The sequence below is a fragment of the Gavialis gangeticus genome, unplaced genomic scaffold, assembly GCF_001723915.1.
Source record: "Gavialis gangeticus isolate Ggan-Ray unplaced genomic scaffold, GavGan_comp1, whole genome shotgun sequence".
In the NCBI taxonomy this organism is placed as follows: domain Eukaryota; kingdom Metazoa; phylum Chordata; order Crocodylia; family Gavialidae; genus Gavialis; species Gavialis gangeticus.
In genome coordinates this window covers 13,651,078-13,668,602 of record NW_017729008.1, presented here as the reverse complement: position 1 = coordinate 13,668,602, position 17,525 = coordinate 13,651,078, and the positions used below count along the sequence as shown (strand labels likewise).

General features: G+C 42.5%; 1 protein-coding gene across 1 annotated transcript in view; it reads right to left on the bottom strand.

Annotated features, from left to right (window-relative positions):
- COG5 (component of oligomeric golgi complex 5) overlaps positions 1 to 17,525 on the bottom strand; it is a 442,290-nt gene that overhangs the window by 250,677 nt on the left and 174,088 nt on the right. Inside the window, exon 7 of the mRNA XM_019509410.1 lies at positions 4,496 to 4,626. Within this exon, the coding sequence (XP_019364955.1) occupies positions 4,496 to 4,626 (131 nt within the window). The remainder of the gene's footprint in view (positions 1 to 4,495; positions 4,627 to 17,525) is intronic.

Genomic DNA, 17,525 nt, shown 5'->3' with positions numbered 1-17,525 from the left:
AGAAGGGAATTGGTGAGGCTCTACTCACCAAGGCGCCCCGGGGGTCACAAGAAATAATGGCCATAAGCTAGCAGAGAGCAGATTTAGACTGGACATTAGGAGGAACTTCTTCACAGTTAGAGTGGCCAAGGTCTGGAATGGACTCCAAAGGGAGGTGGTGCTCTCCCCTACCCTAGGGGTCTTCAAGAGGAGGTTGGATGGGCATCTGGCTGGAGTCATCTGAACCCAGCACTTTCCTGTCTATGCAGGGGGTCGGACTTGACGATCTATTGAGGTCCCTTCCGACCCTAACATCTATGAATCTATGAATCTTATTAGTCTAATAAAAGATATCACCTCTACCATGAGCCCTGGTTGCTTTTTCCTCTAAAACAATATGGCTTACAGCACTTGTCCAGGAAGTGGAAGACCTGGGTTCTAGTCCCATCTTTACTCGGTCAAAGACAGTGCCTTAATCACTATGCTGTAAGCTAGGATGAACTAAGGGCATTTTCCAACCCACTGTTGAAGCTAGGACAGAGGTAGAAATAAAGGAAATTTCATGGAACCAGAGAGAAAGCAACAGGGAATCTAAGTGTAACCCTGAGATGCAGGCAGTTTCTTGGGAGGGAACAATCCTGGCTTCTGGTCCTTCCTTTAGTGACAGTACATGGATTTTGCATTGCAGAGTCACTGGATAAAATGCATAAATATTCTCAATAGCAGGGTCCTAAACCTAGAGAACTGCCCACATCACTGGATTATAAAGTCATGCTTATTGTCTCTTGGGCCCCATTAATTTTGCATTCTTCACCATACTTCAAAAGAAGTAGCAAGCAGGCTCAACCTAGCTTTGCCTTCAGATAGGGAGTTAGGGTACTTTTGCAAAATGGTATATGTGGATTTGAACACTCTTAGACTGACAAGAGCACTGAATTCAGATCCCACACTTCCTGGGCTCTAACCGTGAAGCTACTGCATAAAATGGGACCACCAGCACCTCATTCACCAACCATAGTTTTGTACAAAAGTAGCTATGGATGCTGAACTCAATGGTGCACAGTGATGTTCAGCATACTCTTGGCACTCCTATTAGATCAGGTCTCAGGGTACTTAGGAGCAGGGATGACAAGTCTATGAATCCCAAAGAACCATAACAGTGATCCAAAATGCAGCACCTCTGGGTATGAACAGTAGCTGTGTTTTAGGCACCTAAGCATGTTTTCTAGTGAAAACTTGGGATCTTAGGAGGTCCCAAGGGCTTAAAGCAGTTAGGCAGATTTCTCTGAAGCACTCTTGGACTCAGATGCCTAAATTATGCCTAAACAGAATTTTAGGGATCAAGATTCCTTTGTGAATCTCACCTAACCTGTACAATAAATCAAGAATGCAAAAGCCATCTTTAACTGGACATGGGAAAGGGGAGATGTCAATCTGCAATACTGTTGCCTTCAGCAAAGTGCCTTATCATTCCAAGCCCTAAGACCCAGAATAGACTCCCCACAGAGGTGCTGCAACCACCTTCTCTGGACACTTTCAAGAAACATTTGAATGCCTATCTTACTGGGATCCTTTGGCCCTAGCTGACCCCCTGCCCCTTGGGCAGGAGGCTGGACCTGATGATCTTGCAAGGTCCCTTCCAGCCCTAAAGTCTATGAAATCACTTTATTGCAGTCTGATTAACAAAGAGTTTTTAATCATACTATATGCAGTGTACTGCAAGAAAGAGAGAAAAAAATAGTCTCCTACCATCCTTAATTACAGTCATCCACAACATCAGCCAAGGTCAAGAAATGCATAAAACTGTTCAAAACAGTATTTAGAAAATAAAGTAGAAATATGAAAAAGCTGTATTTTGTTCATTTGCATTATTTCAAGCTTTTTAGCTGTACTTTATTTAAAAAACCCTTATTTCTGTATTTCTTGGCCTCAAGCAATTTAAAAGGCTTTTGAAGATGCAAATTATATTAGCAACTTGTTATATTACCTTCTTTTTTTTTAATTTTATGTTCTTGAAGTCTCTAGCCCAACACTAGACAAAACTGTATAGAATAAGACATCATTACAGACATTTTCTACCTAGCTTTGTAAAATAGTTATTTTTTATACCTGCACAGTTAATCTATTTTCTCTTTCAAAGTGGATCTATGAATTCACAGAAATAAACTGTTCAGGATAAACCACCTGTAGCAACTTTTGTACAGGTTTCATAACTCTTTCCAAAAGAATGACTGAACTTGGTAAAGGCACAATGCAATAAAAGCATTCAAAATCAATCAATCAATTGAAAAAAATATAAAGGGACTATGAAACTCAGCTCTTACATATGTGAATCATAAAGCTTACCCACATAGAAATCATCTGTTTAATATAGTAGAATAATGTTTAATGTGTTGTACAGGAGACAGTGATCTACTAAACAGAGCACTGGAAAGGGACACTCCAAATATCTCAAAGCCCAACTCTATTAGTTTCTTGGGTGAGCTCAAACAAGTCACTTCCATCACCTTATACATCAAGTTTACCATTTTGGTAGTCAAATGAGGATATTGTGCCAACCTTTTTTGTAAATCACTTCTTAAAAGCAGTAAATAAAAAGTTAGAGACTAGTAATGGTGGGTACATGATCTAAGTATGTAATACAAATAAATTGAGGACATAAAGCTACAAATGAAAAACTACAGTAATTAAATATAAAAGTAAAATAATTTTAGAATAATACAGGTGTGAAATTACAACTCACTATTCTTAATTGCACAGAGTAGTAATGTTCAACCTCCAGCCTGCAAGAAGGACCCCTGGGGATGCCTGTGGTCTGGATGACATGGCCTAATGTGCCAGATCGCTCCAGCATGTGATTGCTCCATGGCTGGATCCAGTGAGTAGGGTCAGGCTGTGGGTGAATCTAGTATGTGGGATTGCATTTGAGTGCTAGATCACACTCAAAAACTGACACATGCTTGATCAGGCCTGCAGATTGACCCTGCACATGTAATCTGGCCCACAGGGCTGGATGGGGCAAGCACCACTGGTATAAAGGTTTGCTAGCTCAGAATGGTTAACACACAAAGTTGAGCCATGGGGGGATTTCTATTATACAAAACACAAAAGAAAAAAGCAGGAGAATCCAAAACATTTATATGTTTGATCTCAAGGTCTGGAATGTGAAAATGCAGATGTTTGTCATGTAAAACCCTGAAGCCACCGTGGTAAGAAATTTGATACAAAGACATGGTAACAATTGCTTACCTTTCTAATTCTAGGTTCCTCAGCCCGATAGCAGGAAGAACACCTGCTAAAGCATGTTTTTGTCTATATCGCTAAATCAGTAACACAATTCTTACAATACTTCATCACAACACTTTAATTTTTCTTTCACTTTTGATACAATTAAGAACTAATAATGTTCTTTTAAACAATCCTCCATTTGATTGGAAACAGGTCACTGGCTAAAGCACAACAGTTGTCTACTCTAATAACCTCTTGATTATCTTGATACAGTATGAAATGTCTAATAAAACTGTCAATTCTACAAATGAAGTGAGATTAATTTTCCTGGGATTTATTTGTCAGCTCTGTTTTACTATTTAACATAACCAGAAAAACATCACGCAAGGTCAAACCTGATGTGTGAAAAGGACACAAATTACAAAGCCCAAATGCTAATTTTAAAGATCTTTTTGCTATATTTACAATATAAATGATAACTTTCTTTCTCTTAGACCACCTCTTTTTTTTCCCCCCACTAGCATAGTATGTATTGGGTAAACCATCCTAGAACAAGTCACAGCACTGTACATCATGTCTGCAGTGAGAAATGGCAGCACGGGTGTCACAGACACACGTGGGAGGGGCAAAAACATAAACAACAAAAAGATAAACAGAAGAGATTTCACTACAAGTGTGCAACGGATCAATCTTTTAAATACTCCACTATCTATTCCGGTGGTTCTCAACCAGGGTGCCACAAGAGCCTTTCAGGGTGCCAAGGTACAGATGCCACCACTGCAACAAAGTGAAACTGCCCAGTATACCTTGTGCAAAGCCAGACTGGGAAGGGCTGAGTAGGAGCATGCTCTACTGCCTGAATTATGATTATCTGATAAACCTAAAGGAAGCAGAAACGCTTGCTTTTGCCACAGCCCTTCCCAGTCTGACTCTGCCCAAGAGGAACCTGATGAAGAATGACTTGCATTCAAAAGCCTGGCTAAGTCTATCCCAACCATGCAGTTGGTCTAATAAGATTTCACCCATAAAAAACCCTTGTCCCTCATATAATTTTTCTCAAGCTTTCAGGCCCTGATCCTGTAAAATCTTATTTATGTGAGTAAATTTAATTCCTGTAATTAGCCCCATTCATTTCCATAGGTGTTCTTATGCAACTGAGAATTACTCATAAAGAAACTTTTTTTTTCCTATAGACTTGGATTCTCAGTTTAAAAATCCTCTAACAAACAAAACAAAATTAGCTTCAACACTTTTCTTTGCTTTTGAAAGAAAACAAAATGCTTTTTACCTGAGTCTCTACGCCTTGCTCAAGCAAACGTTTAGCCTGATTTTCAACCTCTAGTCGAGCTCTGGCGATAAAAAGCAGGTCATTTTCAATTACTTCTATTCCAGATAGATCTATTCCTTGAGTAAGGTAATCTATAAAAAAACCAGAATTTTTATAAGTACGACATGAAACATTTTAGACTTACTAAAATATTTAAAACTTATAGTTCACAAGTGGCATTTTCGGACAGAAATCTTGACATAGCATGTGTTCAGGTAATTTATTATACCAGGCTCCCTGAAAAAAATCAAATAAAAACCATTAAAAAAGACACACATATATATATTATCTACAGTTAACAGACTGCACTTATTTTATAGCATTTCTTTAAAACCAGACATTTTTAGATAGTTGGGTGTTATAATTAAAGTGCAGAAATCATGATTTAGAGTTTGCAGCCTGTCAACAATGGTAGAAAAATCTGTTTTTAAATGGCAGGGGGATGATCAACTTTCTTTTTAATATTATAGGTTTACCCATTTTTTATTAAATGATACGGTGCCACTAAAACCACTGTTGTATACAGAACATCCTTCTTTCCAACTCCATTTGAAAAATTCCTCAATCAGATAAGTTATTTCTTTTTTCACTTGTGGCTAACTTATTAAGAAACCTGATTTTGATCTGGGAGATGCACTGTATGAATTTTTGTTTGTCTGTCCTTATTTTCCTCATGTGCTGTCAAGAAAGAAGCTGAGAAAGGCAACAAAAATAAATCATCATGAATTGGGAGGATCAGGTAGTAGCTAAACACTTTTGCTTCTACATTGGATGATTATGATTTTGCCATTTAGAGTGTGAAGACCATTTCCTCTTTGGTCAACAGTACTGAAATACATTATAACTGAGCAGTCGTTCATGACACTAGTAGTTATTAGAGATGTTAAACCAAGCTGCTATAACCATGTTTTCATTCAAACTAAGTGAAATATCAAATTTACACATATCCCCAAAACAATGCCCTAATATATTATCCCTAGTACTTATAGTACAGACCAGAGATACTTAATAAACAACATTTAAAAAATAATTATCTGAGATCATTCCCCCTTCTCTGTACTTCCTCACTAAATTCAGTGTGAATCTCCAACCACCAGAAATTTGTCAGTGCTGTCACCCTCTCAAATTCATGATGTTATCTCCCTCAAAAAAAAAAAAGCAGCTGTATCTTCCGTACTTATTTTCAACCTTCTTTCCAAGCCAAAGAGATGACAGAGGAGGAAACGTTCTTGGTGTGTTCTCCCCTTCTATACTGCACTCAGTGTCTGTATAGGGAGGAGAACCATGCTATCCGGGCAGATGGGAGCGGGAGTAGGGGGGATGCAACCCCCTTTGATTCTTGGTCCACTAAAAGTTTAAACCAACTGCCTGGCAACAGCAGCAGCATTTCTAGTCAGGCAGGGTAAGGGAGTCAACTGATTTTGTAGCTCATTATAATTTACCTGATTCCTTCTTAAAGGCTTCACTCCACAGGTATTAATGACCCTCTCTTCTTTTCATGGTTTTGATTTTTCACCAAATCAAGCTAGCCTTTGTTCTGCAATTCTGCTCTCCCTTAGCTGCTCCTGAAGCTCCTATTTCACAGCTCTGCAGACTGTTAACCTATTCCATTTGTTTCTGTTTCAATCTTAAATTGAATTAGTAAAGTTTCTAGTTATTTTTCACTGGAGAAAAATATGTGGTTTTGTATGTGATTCATAGATTGTTAGGGGCTGGAAGGGACCTTGCAGATCATTGGGTCCAGTCTCCCCGCGCTAGGCAGGAAGACAACTGGGGTCAAGTAACCCCAGTGAGGTGATTATCCAGTCTTCTTTTGAAAACCTCCAGGGAGTTTGTTCCACAGTCTGAACACCCTGACCATGAACGGCGCATGCCCCCCATGGGTGGGGTGGGGCATGGCAGGAGTGCAACAGCGGAAGCACAGTGGTGGTAAGCGGGGGAGCTCCCACAGACGCCACTGGTGCTGTCAGCATGGGGGGGGGGCGGGGAGCACACACCGGCCAAGGGTTTGCGACCACCCACAGCTGCCGCCAGCAGCGTCAGAGGGGATTGCGGGCTGCCTGCAGATGCCATCAGTAGTGTCGGTGGCAGGGTGGTGAGCGGCGACACTGTCAGCTGCGCCTTTTTACAGGGGGTGCACCACCACACGTCGCCCCTGACCATGACTGTAAAGGCGTTTTTCCTGGTATTAAGTCTGAAGCAGCCTTCCAGGAGTTTATATCCTTTGGTCCTGGCACACTAGTCCCAGGGGTGCTCTAGTGAACAGTTGTTCACTAAGTTCCTGATGCACTCCTCTGATATAGCAGTAAGCCACTATCAAGTCCCCTCTCAACCTTCTCTTGTTTAGACTAAAGAGGCCCAGGCCCCTCAGCCTTTCCTCATATGGCTTGCCTTGCAAGTCCCTGATCATACAAGTGGCTCTTCTCTGGACCCTCTCAAGTTTTTCCACATCCTTATTGTAGTGCAGTGCCCAGAACTGGATGCAGTACTCCAACTATGGTCTCACCAGCGCTGAGGTCAGAAGGAGTATCACTTCCTTAGTTTTACACAAGATGCATCGGTTGACACATGCCAGGGTGCTGTTTGCCTTGCTGGCCACCACACTGAACTGACACCTCATGTTCATGTGGTGGTCAATCATTACCCTTAAGTCACTTTCAGCCATGGTACAGGTCAGGCTATTACCTTCGAGCCTGTATGTATGTTGAGGGTTATTTGCCCGCAGATGCAGCACCTTACATTTGGAAGTGTTAAACTTCATCTGGTTCTGGCTTGCCCATCTCTCTAACCTGCCCAGGTCCACCTGTATCAGCAACCTATCTTCTGGCTTGGCCACACTGCCCCATAAATTGGTGTCATCTGTAAACTTGGCCAGTGATCTTTTCACTCCCCCATCCAAATCATTGATAAAGATGTTGAAAAACACTGGTCCAAGCACGGGCCCCTGAGGGACACCACTGGCCACTTTGCGCCAGGATGACATGGATCCGTTCAGGAGAACTTCAAGAGGACTGCAACGTCCCTATTAAGCCAGGAAGGCTTGCCAGCCCTCCTGCTACCTTTCCTCTTTGCAGGAACAGTGTTCTTTTGTGCTTCGAGGATTGTGTCCTTGAGCGATGACCACTCTTCATGCACCCCATCTGCCTTCTCTTCCTGGTCCCTCATTGCCTCCCCTATTAATGCTCTGAGCCTGTTGAAGTCAGCATTCTTTAAGTCCAGGACTTCAATCCTTCTAGTTGACTTGTTGACCTTGCAGCAGACAGTGAACCTGATAATTTCTTGGTTGCTGTCGCCCAGGTTACCCACAGTGTTCAAGTCACATACCAAATCATCTCCCTTGGCCAAGACCAAGTCCAGGACAGTGTTGCCTCTGCTTGGCCCTTGCACTTCCTGGGTCAGAAAGAGCTCCTCGATGGCAGTCAGGAAACTGCATGAACAATCCGACCTAGCCAAGCGTTCCTCCCAATCTATGTCCAGGTAATTGAAGTCACCCATGTCTACCAAGTCCCTTGCGTATGTGGCCTGTCAGTTCTCGAGAGAACTCCAGATCTAGCTCCTCCCCTCGGTTTGGTGGCCTGTAGTAAATGCCCACAGTTAGGTCTCTCTCACCTCGCCCACCTGCCCGCCTGCCCCCCGTAGCTTGACCTAGAGGGTTTCAAGTTGCTTATCTATGGAGCCAATGTCAACCTCCAGAGAGCCGTACTGCTCTCTCATGTACAGAGCCACCCCTCTGCCTTTTCTACCTACTCTGTCTCTTCTGTGCAGGCTGTAGCCCTCTATGGCTATGCTCCAGTCATGCGAGCAATCCCACCAGGTCTCTGTGATCCCTACCAGGTCATATTGCCCACTAGAGAGCAGAAGGGCTAGCTCCTCCTGCTTATTCCCCATGCTCCTGGCATTGGTATACAGGCAGCTGAGGCCCTCAACTGACACTCTTGTTTTTCTGAGATCCTGCGGGAGAACTGTTTGGTTAGCATTTTCAGAAACAGTTGTGCTAGTGTCCTCCACAAGGGAGCTTTCCTGTATGCCAGTCCCCAGGCATGGTTCGCTTGGAGTTTCCCCATCCCCCAGCAAAGTAAGTTTAAAGCCCTGCCCAGTAGATCAGCCATCCTGGTGATACACCCCCCTTTTCAAAATTCTAGGTCTATATGCTCAGATCCTCTTGACTGTGTAGTCTAGTTAATTTCTTCTCTCTCTATAGGGCAAAATAGTCTAGCTGTTTTGTCCTGGTCCTGCTATAAGTATTACCAACAACATTTTTCTTTTTAATTTTTTCTTTAACTCTTTCCTGCTCCCATTCCCCTGCAGCTCTTACCACACTGCTCTTTTGTGCTGCAGAATTCTCCTTCCCCCACTTTCTCTTCTCTTGCTCTCATGAGACAAAGAACTTCAGGAGGAAATCTTGTGACCAGCCTGACTTTCTCCATCACAGGTGTATTATTTCCACCTTCTGTTCTTTCATTTTTCCTTGATAACAAACTCTGTTCTTCAATTTAAATGAATCCTATGCCATAACTGTAGAAACCTTTTAACATCCTTTGCCTCATTCATTCCTCAAGATTTCCCCTACTCCAGCCTCCAATTCTTTCTCTTCAAAATATCTCAAAAATTACTTCCAAAAGAAAACTGAGAAAATATCATGCAACTATTTCCCTCCCTCACCTTGCCTTTATTTAACTTCCCCTCAACTTGCCTTTATTTAACTTGTACAATGGTTTCTTGCTCCTGTAACAGAAGTTTTTCTGTTTTACTTCTCTAATACAGCCAGTGAGCCCATCCCATTTTTAGGCCCATGCTAAACCCTACCCCTTTACTCTTTCTTTTCTCTCTCATCCTCTTCTTTCTACTCACAATACAGGCATGATTTAGTTTTTCAACTTAAAAACCCCACATTTGAGCCCATTTACTTCAACTATTCTCCACATCTCCCTTCCCCATTTCATCTTCTAAATCAGAGTATGCCATTTATGTCTGGAATCTCTCTTCTCCAATTCCATACCACAACCTCACAATTCAGCTTCTGCCCCTTGCACTCCACTGAAACTACTCTCACCAAAACCTCAAGTGGCCTCTGTAGTAGTAAAAGTTAACTCCCTTACTAAACAGTGACATCATCCACAGGAAGGGGTCAGTCAACCATTCTGGGTTAGGGGTTAGTTGTTACAATAAAGACTTAATGAGAACACAGGGTCTCCCTGCTTCTTCCAAAAACCCAGAATAACACATGGTGTCAGCAGTAGCAAATCGTGCTATCAACAGGAAATCTAACAGGTGATTCCACACTGATGGATCCAACTCTAGCAGCCGCTGAATCCATGGCAGAGCAGAGCTGAGTGCCTCTACCTGCAGCAGAGCCCAGGACAGCACTGAGGCTGGCTTCAGAGACCATGCAGACACTCAAAGTTGCACCAACAGAAGTTTGATTTCCAGTCCCCTAGAACATGGCCTCAAAGAATCAGGCATTTTAATCGCTTCAGGGAAGTCTCAGGCCTGGACAAACAGCCAGAAGCTTACCAAGTGAGTACACTTATCTACTCTATGGGACATCAGGCAGATGAAATTCTGCTGTCACTGCCTCTTGCAGATGCTGAGAAAAAGCAAAGTAATAGGAGCATTAACTGATCATTTTCTAGGCAAAAGAAATGTGATTTATGAACAAGCTAGATTCAACATCTGTAAACAAGAACCTTCAGAACCTGCGGACAGATTCATCACATCTTTGTATACAACGGCTGATTCCTGCCAAAAAGGGGAGCTGAAGGAGGAGCTAATTAGAGACCACTTAAGTTGTGGGACTTCATGATATAGAGCTCTCACAAAGATTACAGTTGGACCCTGATTTAATGCTCCAGAAGGCTATCACACAGGCTCACCAATCAGAACTACTTAAACAGCAACAACAAGAGATCCGGAATGATTCTCAGTTCTGTCAAGCATTAATTAATATGGATGCAATGCATGCTGTAAAGAAGCTACAAACAAATACAAAAAGAACTGACAGGCACAACAAATACAGGGAGTGGTCTCCCCAGCACCCACAGTGGCAAACAAGCGGGAAAGAAGGCCAATGCCACACAAATTCCAGGACATTGTCGTGCTCAGTGTCCTGCTATGGAAGAGATGTTTCAGTGATGCAAAAGGAAGGGTCCCTATGCTTCTGTCGCTCCACCACCGGACTCTGTCAAGTCACAGAACAGGATGCAGAGAACCGCACAATACTTTTAGATTAAGTTAGAATCTTTATCAGATCCAGGAGTCTGGATGACAGAAACTGAGCTCAATGGACCGCCAATACCATTTAAAACAGATACAGGAGCAGCAGTCTCAGGTATCCACAATTCTTTCTACAGACTGCACAGGGATGGGATTCTCCTTACCCCTACCAAACAGTTACAGGGACCAAGAGACACTCCTGTCAAAGTACCAGGTTCTTTAATGCAAAGATGACACCGAAGCAGAGATTTATAGACCAGGAAGTCTATGTGATTGATAATCTTGCTGTGCCTTTACTTGGAATTACCAGCTATACAGGCACTGCAACTTGTCCATAAACTAGATGAAAAAGCAGACCAAAAATTTTCAGAGCAGTACTACAGAACCAAATACCCATTGTTTTTTTTCTAGTCTGGGAAAAATGTTGTGAATATCAGATATGCCTAAAAGCGGATGCCAGTCCACATGCATTAACTACTCCAAGACAGGCACCACTGCCACTAATGGACAAAGTTAAAGACGAGCTAACACGCATGGAGGAAATGGGAGTAATTATAAAAATTGAAGAACCTACTCCTTGGTGTTCTGGGATGGTGGCTGTGCCAAAACCCAATGATAAGATTAGGATGTGTTGACCTCACATAGCTGAACAAGTACATGTGCAGAGAAAGCCATATTCTTTCTTCTGTGGAACACACCTTGGCTCAACTTGCAGGAGCCAGAGTTTTCACAAAATTGGATGCTTGGGCAAGGTTCTGGCAGATTCCTCTAGCCCAGGGGCGGGCAATTATTTTGGGCCACTTACTGAGTTGTGGCAAGCCATCCAGGGATGCATGACAGGCAGCCCAGGGCAGATTAATTTTAATTTTCTAAATTTTTTAGGGGCCCCGCGGGCCGGACAGAATGGCCTGGCAGGCCACATCTGGCCCCCGGGCCACATTTTGCCCACCCCTGCTCTAGCCGCTGAATCATCCAAGCTAACGACATTTATTACTCCATTTGGACGCTACCGGTTTAAATGGCTATCCTTTGGAATCTCATCAGCTCCTGAATTCTTTCAGTTTTGAATGTCACAGATATTGGATGGCTTAGAAGGTGTTCTTTGCCATGCCGATGATATTTTGATTTTTGGGACCACCAAGGCACAACACAATGCAAGGGTGGATGCAACATTCAAAGAACTCAAAGAAGCTGGAGTTACATATAATGAAAAGTGAACCTTTGCTACTTCACAGCTCATGTTTCTGGGGCACTGGATTACACCACATGGGATCCAGCCAGATGCATCAAAAGTTGCAGCCATCAAAGGGTTCCCAGAACCCAAAGATGTCCCTGAATTATGCAGATTTTTAGGGCATGGCCACATACTTGGGCCATTTTGTGCTAAACTTAGCAACAATAACAAAGCCTTTAAGAGACTTCTTAAGTGACAAGAACATATGGCTCTGGGGACTGCTACAGCAGTCGGCCTTCAACGAGATCAAATCTATAATCAGTTCATCCCTAATACTGGCCCAATATGATCCAACATGAGAAACTCATACTGCATCAGATGCTTCTTCTTACGGTATTGGAGGAGTGTTACAATGTCAGGAAGTGGACTACTGGGTCCCTACTGCTTTTGTGTCAAGAGCGCTTTCTCCACCTGAAACTCGATATGAACAAATAGAAAAAGAAGCACTAGCAGTTACATAGGCGTGTGAGTGATTCAGAACTTTCCTTGTCGGCCTGACTTTTACTTTACAAAATGATCACAAGCCACTTGTGTCTCTGTTAGGAGACAAACCTCTTGATGAACTTCCACCGAGAATCCAGCGATTTCACCTCAGAATGCTGAAATTCACCTACAATATAGTGCATAATCCGGGAAAGAAGTTACAAACAGCTGACACTCTTTCTAGAGCACCATTACAGACTCCACTGTCTCCAGAGGAACTCCGCCAGGAGCAAGAGATTGCTGTTTACATGGACATTACTGATACCTTCAGCACTATGCCAGGAAATCCTAGAGAAGATTCATAATGCCCACCAGGGCATTATGAAGTGTCAAACCAGGGCTCGCCAGAGAGTTTGGTGGCTCTCCATTTGTGATGACATAAACAACTGAGTGGGCAGTTGTAAGGTTTGTGCCCAACACTGACCAGTCCATGCAGAGCCATGCCTCACTACTGATTTACCAGCCCATCTGTGGCAGATGACGAGGGCTGATTTATTCACCTGGAAGGTTTCTGTTTACCTCATTGCTATTGATTATTATTCCCGTTACTTGGAGATGGTGCAATTACAGAGCACCACAACAGACAGAATTATAATGGCATTGAAGAGTATATCTGCACTCCATGGCATACCTTCAGTCTTAAGAACTGATAATGGCCCACAATTTTCTGGAGCCATGTTTAAGCAGTTTGTAGCCCAGTATGACTTTCAGCATGTAACCAGCAGTCCACATTTTCCCCATAGTAATGGAGAAACAGAACGTGCAGCGTGGACTGTGAAGTATTTGCTCCAGAAGAATGAAGATCTCTATACGGAACTCTTGATCTACCATTCAACACCACTGGAGCATGGATGGAGTCCAGCTGATTTGGTTATGAGTCGTCAACGCCGTACAACCCTCCCAAGTATGAGCAATGACTTGGTGCCAAAACTTGTCGATCCACGGGCATTTTGTGAAAAACACAAACAGATAAAGGACCATCAGAGACAGAACTATGACACCCAGCATGCTTCAAGAGATATACCTGCTCCTTCCCCCCAGCAGGAAGTTTGAATCCCAGAGTCGGAGGTCCAAGGCACCGTCCAGGCTAGGGCAGATACCTCTCATTCATACTGGGTAGGGACACGTAGTGGTCTTCTCTGTAGGAATCAAGAACATCTCTGCCAAATCCCACCTATTTACCACGCTAGATCTGGATGAGCCTCACTTCCACCAAAGAGATTAGACCTGTGAATTAGTTGGGTCCAAACAAATAGGCTTACCAATGTTTTCACTTTGTTTACATTCAGTTTGTAACTAAGTGTGTATCAAGTTATTCCCTGAGAAAGGGAGATGTAGTAGTAAGGGTTAACTCCTTTACTAAAGAGTGATGTTATCCACAGGAAGGGATCAGTCGACCATTTTGGGTCAGGGGTTAGTTGGCTTCTTTCCTAGATATAGTTCAGAACCAATATACCATCCTTAGCCTCCTTGACCTGTCAGCCATCTTTAATACCATTAAGTACATTCTGATTTTGGTATCTTGTCCTCCTTTGGCTTCCTTTACTCTGCCATTTTCCAGTTCTCCTCCAACCTCTCTAGTAACTTCAGATGATCCTCTTCATTTCCCTTTTAACGTTTTATGGAGTTTCAGAGGCCTATCGTTTATCCTCTTCACTTCTCTCTCTACATATTACCGCTGGAGAATCTCATCCACAAGCACAAATTCAGTGACTACCACTGTGCTGATGTGTCACCAACATACTTCTGTACTCCAGATCTGTCTTATAAGGGTTCTGCATTGCAGCCTGTGCAACTAAGTCAGCAATACTCAACTCAAACTCACTGAGTAGGGCCAGTTGAGCCCCAGCCCCTTTTCCCTGACTGGTTCTGAGGATGCTTTTAACAAACTCCTGCAGCACCTGGCCCTGCTGTGCAATGAGCTGGTTTCAGCCTTTAAGTAGTTCCTGCCTTTGTGACTTCTCTGGTTCCTCCCTTGGTACTCCTGATTGTGTACCCAGCCCTCCTGCCTTAGGACTTTTGTTTGACCCCAGCTTGCTTCCTGACCTCTGGTTCTGGTAAAGCCCCTGGCTTAGTGTTTTGAACTTGAGCTTGACCTTGGCTTGCTTCCTGTACTCTCATCCTGACTAGCTCCACGGGTTGGCATTTGGTTTCTGACTTTTGGCTTCTGGCCGGTAAACACCTGCAGCAGAGCAGACAGGACAATCTGATACATATGATGTGAAGACTGCTGGAAAGGAGATGATGCATATGAATTTGGTGACCAAGTCCCTTTCTCCCTTCCTGTAGTGAAAGCCCTGACTGCAGTGATCCATTTGTAGCACTGGATTGCTTTACAACTGCTTCATATTTGAAAAGTTATTGTAAATGCACACTCCCCAAGACATTTTAAAATTTCACAGATGTTCATGACATCAATCCTGGCACACACACTTAAGAAAGCTTCCTACTCGCCAGAGATGACAGACAGTAAAGTTTTCAAGGCCGAAATGAATAATAATACCACTGTTTCCTTCATCTGCCAGCCCAGCTTAACAAATCTGAGTACCAAATGCCAGCATACAGCATTGCAACTACGTCAGCAATTCATATAAAATCAGGGATATGGGCATTATGCTGGATTATATACAATTATAAAAAAAACCCCTGCAAATCCAAATACAGGCAACAGTAAATCCAAATTGAATGTACAGTTAAGAGCGTGAAACTGGATCTATCTGAGCTCTAGAGGAACTAAAAGGAAATGAACATTGATCATTTTTCAGTATGAATTCGGTGACAAAAGTCTGGTTCTCAAGTCTGCTTCATCTGAGTCTGATACAATTTTAAGTAGGCTCACTAGAAATAACAAGCGTGAGGTGTAGGCTGATAATCTGATATTAGGGCCAGGGATCAGACTTGTACTTCTACTGTCTGTGCGATGAAAAAATAATACAGTCAAACTAAAGTAATTTTCTCCTACAGTAATTTATCATTGAGTTTGTTGGCAGACTGGTCAGAAACCAGTCAAGTGTTAGGTAGTTTATATGCATACACAAAGGCAGATGGTAAAGCTATAAGGAAAAGCAGAGAAAATAGTTAAGGGGAGTATTTTTTTAATATAAAGTTGTAATAGAAAAAATATACCACATATTTGACATGACAGAGCAAGAATTTAATCAAATACATTTTTTTCAAATATCTGACACATCTTGGTTACCTGAATTCAGCCTAGGGTTGTGATATGAAGGTTACCTACCTTTTTAACACTTAAAAATGACAGGTCTTAATAGACTTGTGGTATACTATTAAAAATACGTTAGGAATCAAACACACAGTGCAGAACTACAATACGGTAGTGAATGCAGACCGAAGTACCTAAGTGCCTTTTATTTTTTGAAACTCTTATTTTGGCCTTAAAGCAGAGTCTGAGTTAGAGAGCCAACTGATTATATATAAAATGAACTAAATGTTTTGGGGTTTTTTCTGGCACTGAAAGCTTCTTATCTACTCACAAAATTGAAAAGCTTGTTTATCAGCCAAAGCAGCTAACGCTTATAGTAAGGCAGTATGGTTTACTGGACTCATCATGGGACTGAGGACAAGAATATCTGTTCTAATCTTAGCTCTTCCACTGGCTTGCTATGTGGCCTTGGGCAAAACACTTGACCTTTTCATTTCTTAATTTTCTTACCTGAACAGTGGGAATAGTGCATACCTTACCATGAAGTGAGGAGTATTTCTGGTTAATACATTGCTTCTCAGACAATTTCATTTTGGGGATTACTTCAGTAAATTAGAGAGGGAAGAAGTCTAAGAGAGATGATTTAGTTCCTCCCTGTAGCAATGTAGGATAGTTCTCAGTTGCACACTGAATAGTAACTAGGATTTGCTTCAGTCTAATGTGAAACAGTGCTTCCAATGGCTCCTTGGGGAGCAGGGCAGGGGCAAAAAAAGCAAACAAGCTTAACAAGACCACTGTTAGGACATTTCAGCCCAAGGTGAAGGTTGCATCCTTTTGTAAAATGTTGCTCTACTACCCTCGCTATATCCCTTATACTGTCCTAAGTCATTTTGCTTGGTGTTCACCCTGTGGGACTATTTTTAGACTACAACCCCCAGTCAGACAAACCCTTTTTTTTTTAAAACCTTTTCTAACAAGCCCGTCACTGTAGCACCCTGACACTTTTGGCTTCTTTTATGAACTTGTCTACCTGTCATTACCTTTGATAACAATGTGTTCAAAGCTGAAAACAGTATTTCAGGTGAGTCACATCACCCCTGCAGAGAGGGATGAGAACTTACCTGCACTGTGGCATGAGGCACCTGCATATGCAAACCATCAGAACAATCTTTAGAAAAGACCATGGGGTTGGGCAGAACTATACTACATGGCATGGTAAGAGGAACAAGGTACTCACTCACCCCCCTCACCAGCAATATTAATGTGTCTCATAGATTTCAGCCTAATAAAACCAAGCTACCTTTTGTTTGTGTGCATTTTTTCATAGCTGAATAGAAAGGTTCAGCGTTCACTAGAGCCACAGAAAACACATGCATCTGCTGCTGTAGTGGTCTGGTTGAAGCTCTACACACAGGCACACTGGCATGCTGTGCACAGAAGTCCTTTTGGCCCAAATTATTTCCTAACAACTTTTTCTGTGACTGTGCTGGGAGATCTGGGAGTGGCCTTCTCTCTGCACCTATCAAAGGCAGTGGGAGTTTTGCTACTGGACAAATGATCCTCTTGAGAAGGAAGACAGACAAAGGTTTCACAAGTTATCCTCTTAAACTGACACACCAGTAAATACATAAAGGATGACCAGTAGAGCAGGTCAAGCTGGCAAAGCATAAATGCCAAGTAACTTCTTGATAAAAAGTGATAAAGGAGGCACGGGTACAGCCAAAGCTCCACATACTCCCTGAATGTCAATTTTGCCACAGAATTCAACCTCACAGTCTTGGCATTCTCCTGACGAGGCCTAGAGGAGGAAGCCGTATCGACTGTTGACTGCCCTGACACCTGAAGATGTAAATTTAGAATGCCGACAAGATTAACAATTTTTATTGCTGATTTCTTTC